The 20,332-nt window shown below is 43.6% G+C and overlaps 1 protein-coding gene and 1 non-coding gene across 6 annotated transcripts in view; both read right to left on the reverse strand.

The window, feature by feature from the left end:
• Positions 1-20,332, reverse strand: part of PPP1R13B (protein phosphatase 1 regulatory subunit 13B) — a 98,313-nt gene that overhangs the window by 23,673 nt on the left and 54,308 nt on the right. For all 5 annotated transcript variants that reach the window (XM_027066711.2, XM_027066710.2, XM_027066712.2 and 2 more), the window contains exon 4: positions 17,044-17,120. In XM_027066711.2, coding sequence (XP_026922512.1) covers positions 17,044-17,120 — 77 coding nt within the window. The remainder of the gene's footprint in view (positions 1-17,043; positions 17,121-20,332) is intronic.
• Positions 16,100-16,261, reverse strand: LOC113601622 (U1 spliceosomal RNA). The gene has a single exon (XR_003422914.1). It is a non-coding gene; the product is annotated as a U1 spliceosomal RNA (small nuclear RNA).

The raw sequence follows: 20,332 nt of genomic DNA on the forward strand, positions 1-20,332 counted from the left end.
TACTGGTAGTGATTAAAACAGAACAACAACTGGCTAGTTTAGCAAATACACAGTGAAACCAATGTTTACTTTTAAAATCAACTTTATTGAGGTACAGCTTACAAGCAGTAAAAAGCACCCATTTAAAGTACACTGCTGAATGCATTCTGACACCTGCTGGTCAATTCCACTCCTTTTGCCCCCCCCCCGCCCCCCCCCCCCACAACTCCGGATGTGGGGCCTGTCATTCTATCCTGATAGCCTCGTTCTGTTTCCTGAGAATTCCATGCAAATGGGACTGTACAGTGTGTGCCTCTTTGGGTTGTCTTCCTTCACACCCACAATGCTTCCGAGATTCACGGTGTCGATCCATGTGTCGGTAAACTTGTCCTTTTTACTGCTGGGTAGTATTCAGCTGTACGGAGACACGACATTTCGTTTATCCATCTGTTAATGGACATGGGAGCTGTCTCCACTTTTGGACTATGATGACTAAAGGTGTCTTAAGTACTCACGTACCGGTATTTACGCAGACAAGTGTTCTGGCTTCTCTTGGGTAACCAAAGTCAAGGAAATAGAACAGGTAGGTTGTGTGGTAAGTGTATGCTGAACTCACAGAAACTGCCAAACTGTTTTCCAAAGTGAAACGTAACATTTTACACCGCCACGAGGCACGTAGGAAAGTTCTAGTTTCTCTGCATCCCTGCCAACGCTTGCTGTCAATGTTTACATTTTAATTATCTTCTTTTTAAATAAAATTTTAACATCTTGGCAAAGAAAGGATTTCATAAATATAATTTTAAAAGTTACAAAAAAATAATTTTAAAAAGGATAAAAATGTCCACAATTAAGTGATCAAAACCAAACATACTATGACCAGATTTTCAACAAATAAGCTATCAATAAATAAAATTTGCCAGAAGTTAGATAAGGAGAAGGGGCTTATTTCCCAGGCAAAGTCTCCTTTGTACCAATTATGTGTAGGAGTCATGACTCATGAAGCCATCATCTCCCTGAAAAACAGGCTACTGGAACTAAAATGTTAAGATGTTCAGAAAAACTATGACTTACTTGATAATTATGATGGAAACCTTTAGATCACACGTCAAATTGGTACCATGGCTTTAATCAAAAGTATTTTTTTTTTTTTGTCTCTTCGGGTAATGTTTTTTTTTTTTTTAATTAAAAAAAATTTTTTTTAACGTTTATTTATTTTTGAGACAGAGAGAGACAGAGCATGAATGCGGGAGGGTCAGAGAGAGGGAGACACAGACTCTGAAACAGGCTCCAGGCTCTGAGCTGTCAGCACAGAGCCCGACGTGGGGCTCGAACTCACGGACCACGAGATCATGACCGGAGCTGAAGTCAGCCGCTTAACCGACTGAGCCACCCAGGCGCCCCTCTTCGGGTAATGTTTTAAACTTGAGAGTGGTGTTACCATAATTGAGGCATTAAAAATATGTAATAAAGTTTCTCAAAACAAACCACTGTAGACAATTATGCAATATATATATGCACGTCTCCCAACCTAAGCTGCGAATGACATTAGGAAGAAGACTTCGTTTTATATCTTATTCAAACAGCCTGTCAGTATGTGCCAAGTGTATTTTTCTAACATGCAAAAAACTTATCAAAGATTGCAAGATCTTGCAATCCTTGCAAGATTGCAAGGATTCACCACCTTGCATAGTGTCCATTCAGGTAATGACTCTAACTATCCCAGTTCCTGAAAAATTATGCCATTTTTCAGGCGTTTTTTTTTTTTCTTTTTGGTACAATGACTTTCACTCAAAACACACTAAATGCTCTGTAAGGAGTGATATTTTGATAGTACTTTCAGACAAACAGTCACCAATTTACTCAACCCAGCCGCTGCTCATCAGAGGACAGGATATGGCACAACTCTAAAGTGTGCACCAGGCTTGGATGAGTCCCAACGATGTGTTCTGGGTGCACATGCCAAGTGACGAAGCGGGGGTGTCTTCTACGACCCTCTGGTCCACTGTGCATGTGGGTTAGCTCTACCTGTTTTTTTAAAAAATTTTTTTTTTACATTTATTTATTTTTGAGAGACAGAGTGAGACAAAGTGAGAGTGGGGGAGGGGCAGAGAGAGAGAGAGAGAGAGAGACAAGATCGGAAGCAGGCTCCAGGCTCTGAGCTGTCAGCACAGAGCCCGATGCGAGGCTCAAACCCACAGTCCGTGAGACCATGACCTGAGCTGAAGTCGGACGTTCAGCTGAGCCACCCAGGTGACCCTAGCTCTACCTGTTTTGAAGTGCTCTCTTGTTTAGCTTGTGTTACCCTAAAGATGCTTTCCTGTCCTATAGCTTTATTTCTGTTTAAATTTTATTTAGTTAACATACAGTGCAATATTGGTTTCAGGAGTAGAATTCACTCATTTATCCCTTACAACACCCCGAGCTCATCGCAAGTACCTTCCTTAATTCCCATTCAGCCCATCCCCCATCCCCCTCCACCAACCCTCAGTTTGTTCTCTATAGTTAAGTGTCCATAGGGGTGGGGCGCCTAGGTACTCAGTCAGCTGGCCGACTTTGCCTCAGGTCACGACTCACAGGTTCGTGGGTTTGAGCCTCTTGTGAGTTCATATCCCTCCTTGGGATTCTTTCCCCCCACCCCCTTTGCCCCTCTCATCTCAAAATAAATAAACTTAAAAAAAAAGTCTATTGTGGTAGGCTTCCCTCTCCTCTTCACCCTCCTTGCCATACATTCATGTGTTTTGTTTCTAAAATTCCACGTGTTAGTGAAATCCTATAACATCTTTCTCTGAATGAATTACTTTGCTTAGCACAATTCATTCTAGCTCCATCCACGTAGTTGCAAATGGCAAGATTTCATTCTTTTTGATGGCTGACTTATATCCCAGGGTGTGTGTGTGTGTGTATGTGTGTACATCTTCTTTATTCGTTAGTTGATGGGCATCTGGGCTCCCTCCATTGTTTGGCTATTGCTGACAATACTGCTCTAAACACTGGAGTGCACGTACCCCTTCAAACCTGTATTTCTGTATCCTTTGGGTAAATACTTAAAAGTGCAATTGCTGGGTCGTAGGGTAATTCTATTTTCAGTTTTCTGAAGAGCCTCCGTACTGTTCTCCAGAGTGAATGTACCAGTTTGCATTCCCACGAATAGTGTGGGAGGGCTCCCCTTTCTCTGAATCCTTGCCAACACCTGTTGTTTCTTGAGTTGTTAATTTTAGCCATTCTGACAGGTGTGAGGTGGTATCTCAATGAGGTTTTGATTTGTAATTCCCTGATGATGAGTGATGTGGAGCATTTTTTCATGTGTCTGTTAGCCATCTGGATGTCTTCTTTGGAGAAGTGTTTATTCATGTCTTCCGCCTGTTTCTTCAATGGATTATTTGCTTTTTAGGTGTTAAGTTTGTAAGTTTGTTAACTTTTTAAAAAATTTACTTTTGAGAGACAGAAACAGGCAGACCATGAATGAGGGAGGAGCAGAGAGAGAGGAAGACACAGAATCGGAAGCAGGCTCCAGGCTCTGAGCTGTCAGCACAGAGCCTGACACAGGGCTCGAACCCACGAACTGTGAGATCATGACCTGAGCCGAAGTCGGACGCTCAACTGACTGAGCCACCCAGGCGCCCCAGTTTGGAAGTTCTTTATAGATTTTGGATACTAACCCTTTATCAGATGTATCGTTTGCAAACATCTTCTCCCATTCTGTAGGTTGTCTTTTAGTTTTGCTGATTGTTTCCTTCACTGTGCAGAAGCTTTTTATCTTGATGAGGCCCCAACAGTTCATGCCTGATTTTGCTTTTGTTTCCCTTACCTTCAGAGACAGGTCTAGTAAGAAGCTGCTCTGACCAAGGTCAGAAATATTGCTGCCTGCATTCTCCTCTAGGACTTTGATGGTTTCCTGTCTCACATTCAGGTCTTTTACCCATACTGAATTTATTTTTGTGTGTGGTGGAAGAAAGTGGTCCAGTTACATTCTTCTGCATGTTGCCGTCCAGTTTTCCCAGCACCATTTTTCTTGAAGAGACTTTTTTTGCATTGGATAGTCTTTCCTGCTTTGTCAAAAATTAGTTGACCATACAGTTGTGGGCTATAACTTCATTATTATTACTTTTAATATTTATTTATTTATTTATTTATTTATTCATTCATTCATTCATTCATTCATTTCATTTATTTATTTATGTACGTATGTATGTATGTATTTATAGGAGAGAGCGCGCGCGCGTGCACGTGAGAGAGTGCGCATACATACGCACACTGGCAGAGGAGAGGCAGAGAGAGAGGGGGAGACACAGAATCCAAAGCAGGCTCCAGGCTCCGAGCTGTCAGCACAGAGCCCGACACGGGGCCTGAGCTCACAGAACATGAGATCATGACCCGAGCCGAAGTCAGACACTTAACCAACTGAGCCACCCAGGCGCCCCTAAACTTTATTTTTAAGTTTGAGTGCAATCTTCCCAAAAGTTGAAAAACTGGTGACAAAAATGATGCAGAAGTATAATTTACATATCAAAACCATTCCAAAGAATGAGTCCTTTGCACTCCCCTCCTCACCAACAACACATACTGTGAAGCCTGCTTTTCCACTTTTGGCATTGGCGAGTACAACACACTCTCATTACATGACACTTTATTTTCCAACTGCATCCACATATTGTTTATTATTTATGTAAGGACGTCTTCATTGTTCAATTCATATATTTTATACTTGTGAGAATGATCTGGGCATCAACAGCTCACATTATTCATTCCAAGGATACATAGTAGTTCTCTATTGCTGATAACAGGTCACATCTAAATTCACTGGCTTAAAACACAACCAACGTTCATTATGGCTCATAGCTTCTGGGGATAAAGGATTAAGGAACAGCTCGGCTGGGCAGTTCTGGCTTAAGATTTCTCATAAGGCCCAGCCAAATGTCAGGGTTGTAGCTGTCCTAAGGCTTGACTGGGTTTGGAGGAACTGATTCCAAGATGGCACACTCTCATGGCTACCAAGTGGACTCCTCACAGAGCTGCTTGTTTGTGCCTACTCACAGCACGGTGGCTGGTTTCCCCCAGAGCAAATAATCCAAGACAGAGTGCCAGGGGGAAGCTATCTTTTTAGTGAACTAGCCTCAGAAGTCACATTGCACCACTTTCTCCAAATTCTATCTGCTAGGAGCTAGTCACTAAGTTTGGGAGAAAAAGAGGGGAATTTAACTCCACTTTGTGAAGAGAGGCGTTTTAAAGAATCTTCATATTTTATTTTAATTTAATTTAATTTAATTTAATTTTATTTTATTTTATTTAACTTTTACTTATTTTTGAGAGAAAAGAGACAGAGCATGAATGGGGAGGAGCAGAGAAAGACAGAGACACAGAATCCGAAGCAGGCTCCAGGCTCTGAGCTGTCAGCACAGAGCCCGACACGGGGCTCGAACCCATGAACCGTGAGATCATGATCCGAGCCAAAGGTGGACGCTTTGAAGTCGGACTCTGACTGAGCCACCCAGGCGCCCCAAGAATCTTCATATTTTAAAACTGTCACATCCATTTGCTGTAAAACCTCATAAAGACTCTTTACTTCTATCATCCTATTATTTATTACATACAGGAGTTTAGTTGTTATTCCCAACAGCAGTGTTACAATACAACAAAGAAAGAGAATGTTTATGTTATGGGCATATGTTTAAGAGAGCTAGCTAAGAGTGCAATCAATAGAGGTTTTAACTATAAGTGCTGCTTTTATCCTCAATGCTTAACATATATTCCTTGGTAGTCAGTTATCAGAAAAGGCTAGTGGATTCTGTCAGCAATTAAATACCTACTGGCTAATGGGTCACTTCAGATGTCAGCTCTATTTTATTTTTATTTTATTTTATTTTATTTTATTTTATTTTATTTTATTTTATTTTATTTTATTTTATTTTTTGGTATTCTGATTTTAATACTCAACTAAATAACTTCATCTTTGGTTATAACAGACAAGAATGTTACTATATTACTTGGGAAAAGAAAATTCCCTAAGCTTTCAAGTTGTGGTGAGATGGCATGCTGTAAGCTCAAGGGTCTGTCCTACTCATCCCTTTCTGGGCTAGTTTGCATGGAAAACACAAAGGACCTTCTGGTGGGTCCAGCCACCCACCCGTGGCCTCCTCAAAGGAGCCCCGGTACCACTGTTCCCCCCGCCAGAGTCACACCCTGATTTGTATGGCATGCCAGCACTTTACCCTTGGCATGTGTGAAACCAAGCTCCTCCCTCTCCTTCCACCCTGGCTTCCTCCTAAATTTCTTACTTCCATTAATGGCTGTAACATTTCCCCAGAAACCTCAGCCTCATCACTGACTTGAACCGACGTTGCTCAAAATAGAAGCTGCTGCTCAGTGTTGTCTCTCTCTCTCTCTCTTCCTCGTATCTGTGTCTGCCTCTCCATTCCAGAGCCACACTTCCCCACCTTCACATTCTTGCTCAGATTATTCCTTTTGGCTACAGAGCCCTTCCCCCAACTTCCTAAACTCTACCTATCCTTTAAGATCTAGTGGCCATGCCATCTGCTTCCTGAAGCTTTTCCTGATCCTCTGCAGAACCTCTCATGCAATTGTTCTGACACTCAGGATCTGACATCACTTCCAGAGATGGGAGAGAAGTCAGTATTTCATGCATTCTGAATTCTAGAGATTCAACAACACACAACAAGCACTTGCATATTAGACATTTATATAAACCTGAATTTACGGTCATCTTAGTAGACGTTTACACAACCCTTATAGGAAAGTTCTTAAGCCTGTTTCACAGACGAGAAAGCTGAGCTCTGGCAGCAGGCTGAACAGCTCTCCCAAGCACAGGGGTGGGCCAGGAGCAGTGTCAGGGTCTCCGGATGGCAGGCTGCATGCTCTTTCCCTCACACAGGATGTACTGGCCTCCCATTTTTTCTCACCAGGCTGCAGCACAGGCACGTATGATTGCCCCTAAATACCACTCATTTATTGTACCAAAGGGTAAATGCTCTACCAGATGCCATCTGATTATTAGTTTGAATCATATGAAAATGCTGTTTTTGTAGATCGAAAAATGTAGATGGTCAGACATCAGCAATTTCATATGGTTCAATGTAAGAGGAAAGGATTAATTTCCCCCACTGGGAAACATAAAATCTAAAGATAACTTGATTCTAGCAAATAATAATAAAGAAATAAAATAGAAGAACGAGAACTCTAGGCTACTCTATTTTTGGAAGATTATGAGAAATGACAAAATAGACTGCTCAGTGATAGTGGAGGGCTTCCTGGAGGAGGCATGCCTAATCATTGCTTGTACTGTTCCAGAGGAAGTCTAAAAAAGCCTAACTCCCTCTTTTTACTTTCTTGGGATAGTTTCATATAAGCAGATGCACGTGAATTACAGGAAGGAATGAAGTGAAATCTCCTTTCTTCTAAATTGTAGTTTACAGATGTACCTTTTGAGCTTCTATCTCCATAACCTTGAAATTCCTCTTTCCAAATACTTCCTTTGAATGGAAGTCTCTCTCTGGGATTCCAGTTGTGGCAAGCAGTGACCTCACAGGGCTGCCTGCCTCCAGCCATTCCCACCCCCTGTGCTGGACACAGAACTCCAACAGCACTAGCACCAGAGGGCTCCCTCCTGTCCTTCTCTCGTTTTTTTTTTTTTTAATATGAAATTTACTGTCAGATTGGTTTGCATACAACACCCAGTGCTCCTCCCAACAGGTGCCCTCCTCCATGCCCATCACCCAATTTCCCCTCCCTCCCACCCTCCATCAACCCTCAGTTTCTCAGTTTTTTTTAATTTTTTTTTTAACATTTATTCATTTTTTGAGAGACAGAGAGAGACAGAGCATGAGTGGGGGAGGGGCAGAGAGAGAGGGAGACATGGAATCCGAAGAAGGCTCCAGGCTCTGAACTGACAGCACAGAGCCCGACATGGGACTCAAACTCACGGACCATGAGATCTTGACCTCAGCCGAAGTCGGATACTTAACCGACTGAGCCACCCAGGCGCCCCTATTCTCAGTGTTTAAGAGTCTTTTATGGTTTGGCTCCCTCTCTCTCTTTTTTTTTTCTCCTTCCCTTCCCCCATGGTCTTCTGTTAAGTTTCTCAGGATCCACATAAGAGTGAAAACATATGGTATCTGTCTTTCTCTGTATGACTTATTTCACTTAGCATAACAGTCTCCAGTTCCATCCACGTTGCTACAAAAGGCCGTATTTCATTCTTTCTCATTGCCAAGTAGTATTTCATTGAATATATAAACCACATCTTCTTTATCCATTCATCAGTTGATGGACATTAGGCTCTTTCCATAATTTGGCTATTGTGGAAAGTGCTGCTATAAATGTTGGGGTACAAGTGCCCCTATGCATCAGCACTGCTGTATCCCTTGGGTAAATTCCTACTAGTGCTATTGCTGGGTCGTAGGGTAGTTCTATTTTTAATTTTTTGAGGAACCTCCACACTGTTTTCCAGAGTGGCTGCACCGGTTTGCATTCCCACCAACAGTGCAAGAGGGTTCCCGTTTCTCCACATCCTCTCCAGCATCTATAGTCTTCTGATTTGTTCATTTTAGCCACTCTGACTGGTGTGAGGTGTTATCTCGGTGTGGTTTTGATTTGTATTTCCCTGATGAGGAGTGACGTTGAGCATCTTCTCATGTGCCTGTTGGCCATCTGGATGTCTTCTTTAGAGAAGTGTCTATTCATGTCTTCTGCCCATTTATCCACTGGATTATTTGCTTTTCGGGTGTGGAGTTTGGTGAGTTCTTTATAGATTTTGGATACTAGCCCTTTGTCCGATATGTCACTTGCAAATATCTTTTCCCATTCCGTAGGTTGCCTTTTAGTTTTGTTGACTGTTTCCTTTGCAGTGGAGAAGCTTTTTATCTTCATGAGGTTCCAATAGTTCATTTTTGCTTTTAATTCCCTTGCTTTTGGAGATGTGTCAAGTAAGAAATTGCTGCGGCTGAGGTCAGAGAGGTTTTTTTCTTGCTTTCTCCTCTAGGGTTTTGACGGTTTCCTGTCTCACATTCTGGTCCTTCATCCATTATGAGTGTATTTTTGTGAATGGTGTAAGAAAGTGGTCTAGTTTCATTCTGCCGCATGTTGCTGTCCAGTTCTTCCAGCACCATTTGTTAAAGAGACTGTCTTTTTTCCATTGGATATTCTTTCCTGCTTTGTCGAAGATTAGTTGGCCATACTTTTGTGGGTTCAATTCTGGAGTCCCTATTCTATTCTATTGGTCTCTGTGTCTGTTTTTGTGCCAATACCATGCTGTCTTGATGATTACAGCTTTGTAGTAGAGGCTGGAGTCTGGGACTGTGATGCCTCCCACTTTGGTTTTCTTCTTCAATAGTACTTTGGCTATTCGGGGTCTTTGGTGGTTCCATACAAATTTCAGGATTGCTTGTTCTAGCTTCGAGAAGAATGCTGGTGCAATTTTGATCGGGATTGCATTGAATGTGTAGATTGCTTGGGTAGTACTGACATTTTAACAATATTTATTCTTCCAATCCATGAGCACAGAATGTTTTTCCATTTCTTCGTATCTTCTTCAATTTCCTTCATAAGCTTTCTACAGTTTTCAGCATACAGATCTTAATACCCTACAGGATTAAGTCCCAGCTTGTGGCACAGTGAAGATCCCGCTGCTCCCTGACCAGAACACTTCAGCTCTCTTCCCTCTTCAGCATCACCCCCTCCCCGTCCCCACAATTTATGCTCTGTTGTCCCCACCGTGTTTCTCGATCTCTGCTTCTCAGAGCGCCTTGTGCTCTTCCCTGTACCTTTGCAGACTCGTCTGACCTCTGCGGGGAGATCCTCCCTGATACCCACCTCAGTAAGTTAACCAAACCATAGCCTATTACTCTGGTGCCTTGTTCTACTTTTACTGCGCTTCCCACACTGCGCTGTGATTTGTTTACACACCTATCTCCAAAAACACCGCTGTGGAATTTGAAGCAGACTTCAAGTAGCCATCACCAAACACCTTGCTTTTAGATCTCTGGCCTGTCTAAAACCAAAATAAATTGGACAGAATTATTTTAGAAAGAATAGAGAGAAATTTAAGCCTAGGTCGTCGTTATCTGAACAGGGTTTTGTTTTGTTTTGTTTTGTTTTAGTAATTTCTTCACCTGTGCGTATTTTACACATTCTTCTGTATATTTCACAATAAAAAAATGTAAAAAATAAAAAATTAGACCAAACAGCCAGCATCCTATGTGGGAATGTAATCATAATGAGATATTTGTTTGAAACTATTAACTGATTTTTTGAAGTATAACTGGATTCTCACGTGTAATGTCACTCCAAAAATGACCAACATGCCTTAAAACAAAACTCTGACCAAATAATTATGATCAAATCCATTTACATTTTTTTTTTAACGTTTATTTATCTTTGAGACAGAGACAGAGCACGAACAGGGGAGGGTCAGAGAGAGGGAGACACAGAATCTGAAACAGGCTCCAGGCTCCGAGCTGTCAGCACAGAGCCAGACACGGGGCTCGAACTCACGGACCGCAAAATCATGACCCGAGCTGAAGTCAGCCGCTTAACCGACTGAGCCACCCAGGCGCCCCTGGTCAAATCCATTTATACCCACATAATCTTCTAGCACATTAAATCACTTATCTTTCTGCCGTCTCCATGGTTATAAATGTTCAGGTTTGGAGGGCAAACGAAATAGGTGATAATGATATCAAGATAAATATTATAAACATGTAGACTTATTTGTATCCCAAAAAACATTCAGTGACACTGAGTCTCTCTAACACTTCACTCTATTCTGGAGCTGAAGTATTTCGTATTCCAACAATTACTAAGCCTCACAAATTACTAAGAGTCAACTAGTATCTAAAATGTATGCTGGCTCCCCACCCCCTGTAATAGTACCGTAATATGCTATTTTATCCTACAAACGCGAATTACTCTTATGATTAAAACTCACCCAAATAAATTCAGTTTGGTTCAACACAGATTTATACCCAAGGCAAGCAGCTAGGAACGATCAAGGCTGGAAAGATCAGCAGGAAAACAGGGCTATCAAGGAACACAAATAGCGGGAAGAGAAAAACCACCACATGCTGCCCGAGAGCTACAAGCAAAACACCACGGGAACTGCTCTGTGTCCGACAGCACGGCCCCCAAGACACACAGAACTGTACTCCTGATCACCGCACCTACAAGGTAAGATGAAACATAAACACCTATTTTTGACAGTATCGCTGGGCTGACACACCAGTGAGGAAGTTACAGAGAGGTGGCGGAAGCTCTGGGCAATAACGGAACACTGAAGCTGGCTTGTACCCTGGGGCCTTGTGTCTTTGTGGCTCCCCCTCCCGCCTCCTCCTTGCACCCGGCTCCCAGGTTCACAGGCTACCACCAATCTATCTTCTGCTACTAGAGGTTGGTCCACATTTCCTCGAGTTTTATGCACAGAGAATGAAGCAGTTATGTACTTTGTGGTCCGGCTTTTCAGCACAGTGAGATCCGTCCATGCTGCCTCAGGTATCAGTGGTTTGCTCCTCGTTACTGCTCGTAAGATCTCACCATACAGACGTGCAATGTTTTCTGTCCATTCACCTGTTACTAGACATTAATTTTGCCTCCAGATTTTGGGTACCACAAATCAAAATGCTATGAACATTCATGTATAAGTCTGTATAAACATTTGCTTTCTTTTCTCTTTGGTAAATACTCAGATCACATAAAAGATTCATGTCCAAGTTTTAAAGAAACCGTCACAGTTTTCCAGATTGTACCACCTTACATTCCCAACAGCAGTGTTTGAGAGTTCTGGGCTCTCCACAGTCTCATCAACACTTCTTAGGATGAGTCTTTTTAGTTTTAGATATTCTAATAGGTGGTATTTCTAACAGTGTGGTTTTAAATTGTATTTTCCTAAAGACTAATGATGTTGAACATTTTTCCATGTGCTTACCCTAACATATATTCTTTGGTGAAACATCTATTCAAATCTTTTCCCTGTTTCTTATTTGTTTGTTTGCTTATTTATTTAAATTTTTAAGTTTTTTAGGGGGGAGAGAGAGTGCATGCACACACAGTTGGGGAGGGGCAGAGAGAGAGGGAGAGAGAGAGAATCTCAAGGCAGGTACCCCTATCTGTTTCTTTCTAAACTGGGTTGTTTATTTTCTTATTGGGTTTCAAGAGCTCTTTACATATTCTGGATACAAGTCCTTTGTCAGATATAAGATTTGCAAGTATTTTCTCCCAGACTGTGTCTTGTTTTTTTGTAATAAATAATATTTAAAGTACATTATATATACTAAACAGCCAAATAAACACAAGTAAAGACACAATTCATTAACTGAAATATATATCCTAAGAAACTACCCAGAACACAACATAAAGAGACAAAGAAAGTAAAAACATAAAAGAGAAAGTAAACAGGGTGCCTGGGTGGCTGGCTCAGTCATTTCAGCGTCCGACTCTTGATTTTGGTTCAGGTCATGATCCCAGGGTCATGGGATTGAGCCCCATGTTGGGATCTGCCCTGACAGCACAGAGCCTGCATGGGATTCTCTCTCTCTCTCCCTCTCTCACTGCCCCTCCCCCCACTCTGTCTCTTTCTCTGTCTCTCTCTCTCTCTCAAAAATAAACTTAAAAAAAGAGAGAAATTGGGGCACCTGGGTGGCCAGTCAGTTAAGCCTCCGACTTCTGCTCAGGTCATGATCTCACGGCTAGTGAGTTCGAGCCCTGCCTCAGGCTCTGTGCTGACAGCTCAGAGCCTAGAGCCTGCTTCTGATTCTGTGTCTCCCTCTCTGCCCCTCCCCTGCTCATGTGCTCTCTCTCTCTCTCTCAAGAATAAAACATTAAAATTAAGAGAAAAGGAGAATAAAATGAAAGATATAATATGTCTAATAAGCATTCCAGAAAACAAAAATAAGAATATGGAAGAAGAAATACCTGCACAGATAATAGTAGAGAATTTTCCAGACATGTTGATAGATGGTAACACTCAGAATCAGTATACTCAACAAATCCCAACAGGGAAAACTGAAAGAAATCCACACCTCATCTTGCTTACAATGGAGGATTATTTAATCCTAATGTCCTTAAATCCCCAAACCAATACATGACAGTAAAGGGATTTTGGCATCAAATAACATAAAACCACAGAAATAAACTAACAGGAGAGGAGACAACAAAAATGGTCAGAAGTGAACAGACAGCAGCCACAAAATAAGCACCCTAGCAGACCTGAGACACACTTGAACTAGACGAGGGGAGACTGGACAGTCCCAGGTGCATCATACAAGAGTTACGTCTTGAAACTGGCAACCTTTGACTCTAGACGTGGAACCTACAAGTTTATTCTCTAGACACTTGAAATGTTACTTGATTTGGAGACACCAGGCACAGGTGAGTCCCAGGTACCATATGTTACACAGGGGGTCCAAGTCACAATATTAATAACAAATACTTCCAGAAATAAACTCTCACATTTATGGCTAATTTTGATTTGACAAAGGTGCCAAGACAATTCAGTGGGGAATAACAGTCTTTTCACCAAATGCTGCAAGGGTAACTAGGTATTTTTACAGGCAAGAGAACAAATCCAGGCCCTACTTCATGCACCATACACAAAAATCAACTCACAGTACATCACGGACCCACATCCAGGAGCTAAAACTACAAAGCGCTTAGAAGTGGGGGGCAGGGGACGGATCAACTGGCCTCAGCAGCTTACCACACGTACTGGAATAGAGCAGGAACTGACTCACAGAGAAAACAGGAAAAAGCACTCCCAGGACACCTACGTGAAACGGTGCTGGACAGAAGCATCCACACCACAGACCTCAAACCGCTCTCCTAACAGGCCTGCTTAAAGGCGAGCCCTGGGTTGCCCTCTGGGAACTCAGACGGGGGAGGGATCCCACCATTCCCAGAAGTGACGAGAGGCTCGCTGAACCTAAAATGTTTGTGCGAGTAATACGGTTTGTGTTAAATACTTGCTTCCTTCTGGGAGTCTGGTGCTTTCCTATTTGCTACAGAGAGGCTGCCCACAGGACTGGCTCTTAGTAGGGACCCCGGGCACTGGGGCTCTACTGAGCTTCCCTGGTCGACAATGTGTCGCACCTGTCGTCCTAGCTGGTGGTTGGGAGGACTGAGCGCATCCCGTGTGGCTCCGCCGGGGAAGGACTCTTAGAAGCTGGTGCCTCGTGTCCTCAGACTTCGTCCCACACAACTCTGTGTCCTCTCACACAGGAAATCCCAGACGTGAGCACAGCTAGATCCCGAGTCCTGTGGGTCCTCTTGGTAAACCACTGAAACTAGGGGTGGGCCTGGGGAGCCCCGACACAAGTATATACAATGAGGAAAAAATCCATTTGCCTTTATATTACATAGTTAAACCAGATCTCCAAAGATGTTGGACAAGTTCTTTTTTATTTTTAAATAAAGTTTATTTTGAGAAAGGGAAAGAGAGAGGGAGGGGCAGAGAGAGAGGGAGATAATTCCAAGTAGGTTCTGCATTGTCAGCACAGAGCCTGACGCAGGGCTTGAACTCACAAACTGTGAGAGCGTGACCTGAGCCAGAATCAAGGGCTGGAGGCTTAACCGACTGAGCCCCCAAGACGCCCCTGGACAAGTAAGTTCTGAATGCTTAAGACAGTGTGTGCATGTAGCCTGGAGGTTCCCAGACTCATTGAGCCGAAAGGCCAGTGGTCTGGGCATTTCTTTCTCAGAAAACCTGACTTGCTGACCTGCGACTTTTGGACAGCGGAAGTCCCCACCTTCTTGCCCCAGCAGCTGCTCATGGGCACGAATCATAGCAACTCGGTTTCCTGTCCTCTTTCAGCCTACACACCCTCCTCCTGCAGCTGCTGCTTGATCTACTCCTGGACGCTGCAGCCCACAGAGCAGAGGGTTCTCTGTCCAGGGTATATACAAAACAGTTTGGAAGAAAGAGGTTTTTAACATCTTATGAACTTTAAAACTGCACGTGAAAGTGCTTTGTAGACAGTAAGGACTCTGCAAATGTAATGCGTTATTGGGCTTAACAGGCAGGTGTGTGTGCCATAAAATACAGCAGCGTCTTTGATGTGATGCTGCCAGTGCAAAGTTACATCCCCCGACGGCTCTCTGCCTTCCTCTAATTAAAAACTCACATAAAGGCTACAGACACATTTTTAATTTTGCTGTCAGGTTTCAGTTTTGTTGATCTTGAGACAGAAATATCATCTCTCCGTGAAGAAACAACTTCATCAGGGAAAAGATCACAGACCCATCACGTGAAAACACCAGAAGTCACTTTAGGACTGGAATCCTCTCCTTCTGAGTCCCTTCCCCGTATCATATGCACAACCCTGACTTCGATACAGAGCACCTAACACTCGATAGATTTATCCTTCCCTGAAGTTCAGGTCACGGGCAATCTTAGAACTCAAAAGAATCTTTGCAATTCGGCTGCACAAGTTCTGAACGCTTATGACAGCGTATGCATGTAACCTGGAGTTTCTCACACCAGACAGGGCAACACGGTCATATGGGGAGCTTTCCAGGCCCACCCCAGACTCACCGAGCCAAAAGTACTGCCCATTTACTGGGGTCTGGCCATTTATTTCTTGAGACTTCCTGAAGCAGATATGCCTGGCAGAACCTCACAGAGGCTCTAGATTTGAAGGCAGGAGAAGAGGATTTGTGGAACGGCCTTTAGAAATTGGAGGCTAAGGAAGGAGAATCCATACCCTTGACATCAGGAAGAGTTCTGAGTGGCACAAGGATTATGAGGTTGGAGGCAAGGAAAAGAAAATAGAATCTAGTATACCATCTGGCTCTGCAGAATCTAAAATAATAAACACTACTGAATGGTTTTTAAGAGGCTTAGACAACAGCACAAATATTACCAACCTCGACAACATAGAAGTATAACCGCATGAGCTAGAAGGTAGGAGGGAAAGGGAAGTGGAAAAAAGGGGAAAGGCGCTAACACCCTCATCTTACAGAGAGAGAGAGAGAGAGAGGAGATCACCTAAAGTCACAACAGTAGCCCATAAAAAAACAAAAGTCACATTTCAGTCATACTAAGTTGGCAAGTAGAGAGGCAAAGCCACTTGCTCAAATTTAGCTAGCTAGAAGGTTCTTTTTTTTTTTTTTTTTTTTTTTTTTGGAGAGCGCGAACGCAGTCCCCCACTACCACAAATTATGCAGTCGAGTTTCCCACATTTGGGGAAATCGCAGGGGTCAGCACACCCGCAGTGCAATGGGCAAGCCTCGGCCTGGGAAAACCACCTTCCTGATCATGGTGTCTCCCCTGCCAGGTAAGTATTCTAGCTAGAAGGTTCTAAAGCCCATGTGGGACTATGGGCCCTCTACACTCCGGACCGTGTGCTCTTTCCCCACGTCTGGCCGTGCAAGCTCTGTGCCAGGAGGTAACTTGCCCAAGGTCACGCACCTAGTTGGTGGCAGAGCCAGAAAAAGACGCGAGTTCTCTAGCCCGAAGATCATTTGGAAAAGTCATTACTAAGATTTCCAGAAAGATCACATCAAAAACCCCTCTCGTTCTTCATCGTGCTCTCACTCACCTCCACGCCCTCATTTCCGCTCACACTCGTAGCACACGCCAACATTTCCTAACGCTGCTCCCCCATGGGGATGCGTGCCCTCCCTGCCCACCCGTCAGGCCTGGTCTCCCCCCCACCACGCCATCTGACGAAGGAAGTCCTCTCCGCTGGAGGCGACGATGAGGAAGACTTCAACTCACCAGCCATTTTGTCTTTCAGAGCCTGACAGAAGGATTAAGACATCAACATGAAGCACGAGGCAAGTCTGCCCGTTCACCTCTTAGACACGGAGGCCATCGCTCCCAGGGCCCGGGTCACTGTCACACGCACTGAGGAAAGCTGCTGCCGCTCAGCTGTGCACGGGCCACACTGTTAGAACCGGTAAGACCACCAGAGACGCTGCAGAACTTCACAAGTTTGGAAATATTCCATGGAAATGACACTTCTACCCCCCCAAAGGAGTTCTTTAAAAGTGAATTCTAATCCAACCCCATTAGTACCTGTAAAAAGCAATTTAAAAACTTCAATTTGATTCGCTATTACTTACGCCATTTTCTGTGCGTTTTTCTGCAGGTACATTTATTACATTTCTCTGAGTTCTCTGCTCTTGGGTCTGACGGCCACCTGAAGAAATGAGAAGGCCAGCCTTACTAACAGACGTATTAGTACGATGATATCCTCCCATCCCTTCGCTTATTTATTCAACACAAGTATAAATTATCAGGCTGAACAATTCAACACTTAAAACAGTTGAAAAAATGCTTTATAATTAATTCTTATGAAGTTGTTTACGTGAAATTTTTTTCTCTCCTATTTTCAGAATCTGGAAAATGTCTTACATTGAAAGATTTCTAACACTTAAAAATGGTCAAGATGGTAAGTTTGAGGTTATATGTATTTTACCACAACTAATTTTTATTAAACATTTCTTAAAGACTTTTATATTTTATCAGGGACTCAAATAGAACTGAATATCCAGAAATCACACTGGTGCACAGAACTGATCTTCACTGACAGGGTCCCCACTGACATGGGGCACCAACACAAATCAGGCAGTCTTAAGAATTCTTCTTTATTCCATAAAAATTCCAATGTTTCGGGGAGCCTGGGTGGCTCAGTAGGTTAAGTATCCGACTTCAGCTCAGGTCATGATTTCATGGTTCATGAGTTCGAGCCCTGTGTTGGGCTCTGTGCTGACAGCTCAGAGTCTGGAGGCTGCTTTGGATTCTGTGTCTCACCCTCTCTCTTTGTCCCACCCCTGTTGTCTCTCTCTCTCTCTCTCTCTCAAAAATAAATGAATAAACATTAAAAAAATGTTTCCCCCAAAAGGCTTCAAATTTAAACTGGAGAAATTATATGTCCTGTCATATTTTTTAAAATATATGTATTTTTTAATTTGAGAGAGACAGCACCTGAAAGGGGGGAGAGGGCCAGAGGGAGAAAGAGAGATACACTCCCAAGCAGGCTCCACACAGTGTGGAGCCCGAAACAGGGCTCAATCCCACGACCCTGGGATCACGACCTGAGCTGAAATCAAGAGACAGGCACTCAACCCCCCGAGCCACCCAGGTGCTCCTGCCCTGTCGTATTTTGGTTTTTTAAACAAAATGAAGCATGCTGCACAATTGTGCACCTGGTGACTCTGAGGTCACAGAGACCAAGGTCTTTGGTGTGTCCAGTGCCTGCCCCACAGCTATTACTTAATGTGACTGGAGAATGACTGCACTCCAGAGCCGACTTTAGTACTTAAAATGCATGACTTCAAAGGCACACAAACCCCATGTTTAAAAAAAGAAAAGAAAAAGGAAAACACTCTTGTTCTATATCTTTCCTATTACTTTGAAACTTTGCAGAAAAATGCCATAATGGAAATATGACTCGCTTCACCTTAAAGCATGCATCCTCAAAGACAGTGAATTGTCCCCAAGGGGGCAAAGACTGGTTCTTGGGGGAATAGAAATATCTTACTCTTTTTATGTATTCAGCAGAGTTATATAGTACATAAATATATAGTACATCTGATGGGGAAAGATGCGGGACAAGTAACAGAATATCCGAGAAAGGGTCCTTAGGGAAGTGGAAATTCAAAAAGAGGTTAACCAAATATTTGTGGCACGGCACGCAAATGAACACAGGCATACGGTATACAACAGCCATTTCACGGAATCTAGAGTAGTTTCCTAGTAGCAGGAATCACACACGCACACACGTGCACACACACCCCCCCCCCCACACACACACGCACTTCCCTTAAACTGTGGCATCTACCAATTTACGGGGTTAATTAAATTCTTAGTTATTCTTGGTATTTTTAAGGAATAACGTGTTGAGGTTAATTTAATATTTCATCATTTCTGCCTCTTCCAAACAACAGGCTATCAAGAAATTAGAATACTATGAGACACACAACATGAAAATTATACCAAGTGCCACTTAATCTTTGATGGTAAAGAAACCTGAAGACCTTGCAATTTAGAGTCAGAAAATTGTGAATCCTAAGAGGTGACATTTAGTGAGCACTTTGCAGGTCACCTCACTAACCCCAATCACAGCCCTGTGCACCCTGCAGATGAGGAGACGGGGCGCAGGGATGGGAAGTCATTTGCCCAAGTCCCACGCTAAGTAAGCAGCCTCGCTCCCAACTCCAGTGCACCGGCCCCTAGGGTCTACTCTGTGCTCTGCATATGGCCTTCATCGAGTTACTTTCCATTCCAAGCTTGTCCCTGAAGTGTACAGGTGATGGGAAGGAAACATTCTCTATGCTCTCCTCTAGCTTCCAAATAGAGAATCTTTACCATTCTGGTGAGGCAGGTCTTTTACTTTTTGTTATGTATCTTGTAGTTCTACACAATAAATACTCAAATGTAATTAGTTAATCCCTTTTTTTTAAAGTTTATTTTTGAGAGAGTGAGCGAGCGAGTGAGCGAGCAGGGGAGGGGCAGAGAGACAGGGAGAGAGAGAATCCCAAGCAAGCTCCACGCTGACATGGGGCTCAAACTCACGAACTGGGAGATCACAACCTGAGCCAGAATCCGGAGTCGGATTCTTAACCACAGACGTTAATCCCTTTTAAATAATATCAGTCGGTGACAACTGCCTTGTACTCAGCTCTGTGGGAAGCACAGAGGAAACATGAGCCTTGGATCCTCAACTCTGGCTGCTTAAAGTCTGAACTGGAGGAGCAGCTCAGTGAACACGAACAAAACAGAACAAAGCACCTGTTTTACGTGCCGTGCCGTCTCCTTCCTTGGGTTCTGAGACAGGGGCACAGTATGCCCAAGCACAGGCAGAGAAACCAGGGCCGAGGGGAGAGCACGGGGGGCAGGGTGTGGGGACGGCCTTGTGATTTGGGGACAACAGAGAATGAAGGTGCCAGAAGGGACGTGGCTGAAACGGAGAAAGAAGGGGCAGGGAGGCTGAAGAGGTGAGTAGGGTCCTACTACAAATGCCACCTAAGCCAAGCTGAGGAGTACCGAGTAGGATGGCAGGGACTTTGCCGGAAGTTCTGCAAAGCCATGAGAGTTGTGATGAATTTGGTTCTTCCAGTCCTGCCCAACAGTCCCAGCCAGCCCGGGTTGCCCTGTGAATTCCCCATCACCGCACCTTCCTGGGATCTTCCTCATCCCGGTGCCCTGCATTCTCCCCTCCGCATTCCGCTCATCCCTCAAGGTCCCTAGTCTGCCTTCTCTAAATACTCTGCTCTGTGCTGATGGCAGTCTCCTTCATGCCATGCAGCTCAACATCCTCTCGTCACATCTGTGTACCTGCTGTGTCAGCACCACTGGGCTGAGCAGTGCTGTGGGGTGATGATGAAGGTCCACCGGAAGGTCAGCGTT

This window comes from Acinonyx jubatus, chromosome B3, assembly GCF_027475565.1.
Source record: "Acinonyx jubatus isolate Ajub_Pintada_27869175 chromosome B3, VMU_Ajub_asm_v1.0, whole genome shotgun sequence".
Taxonomy (NCBI): Eukaryota; Metazoa; Chordata; class Mammalia; order Carnivora; family Felidae; genus Acinonyx; species Acinonyx jubatus.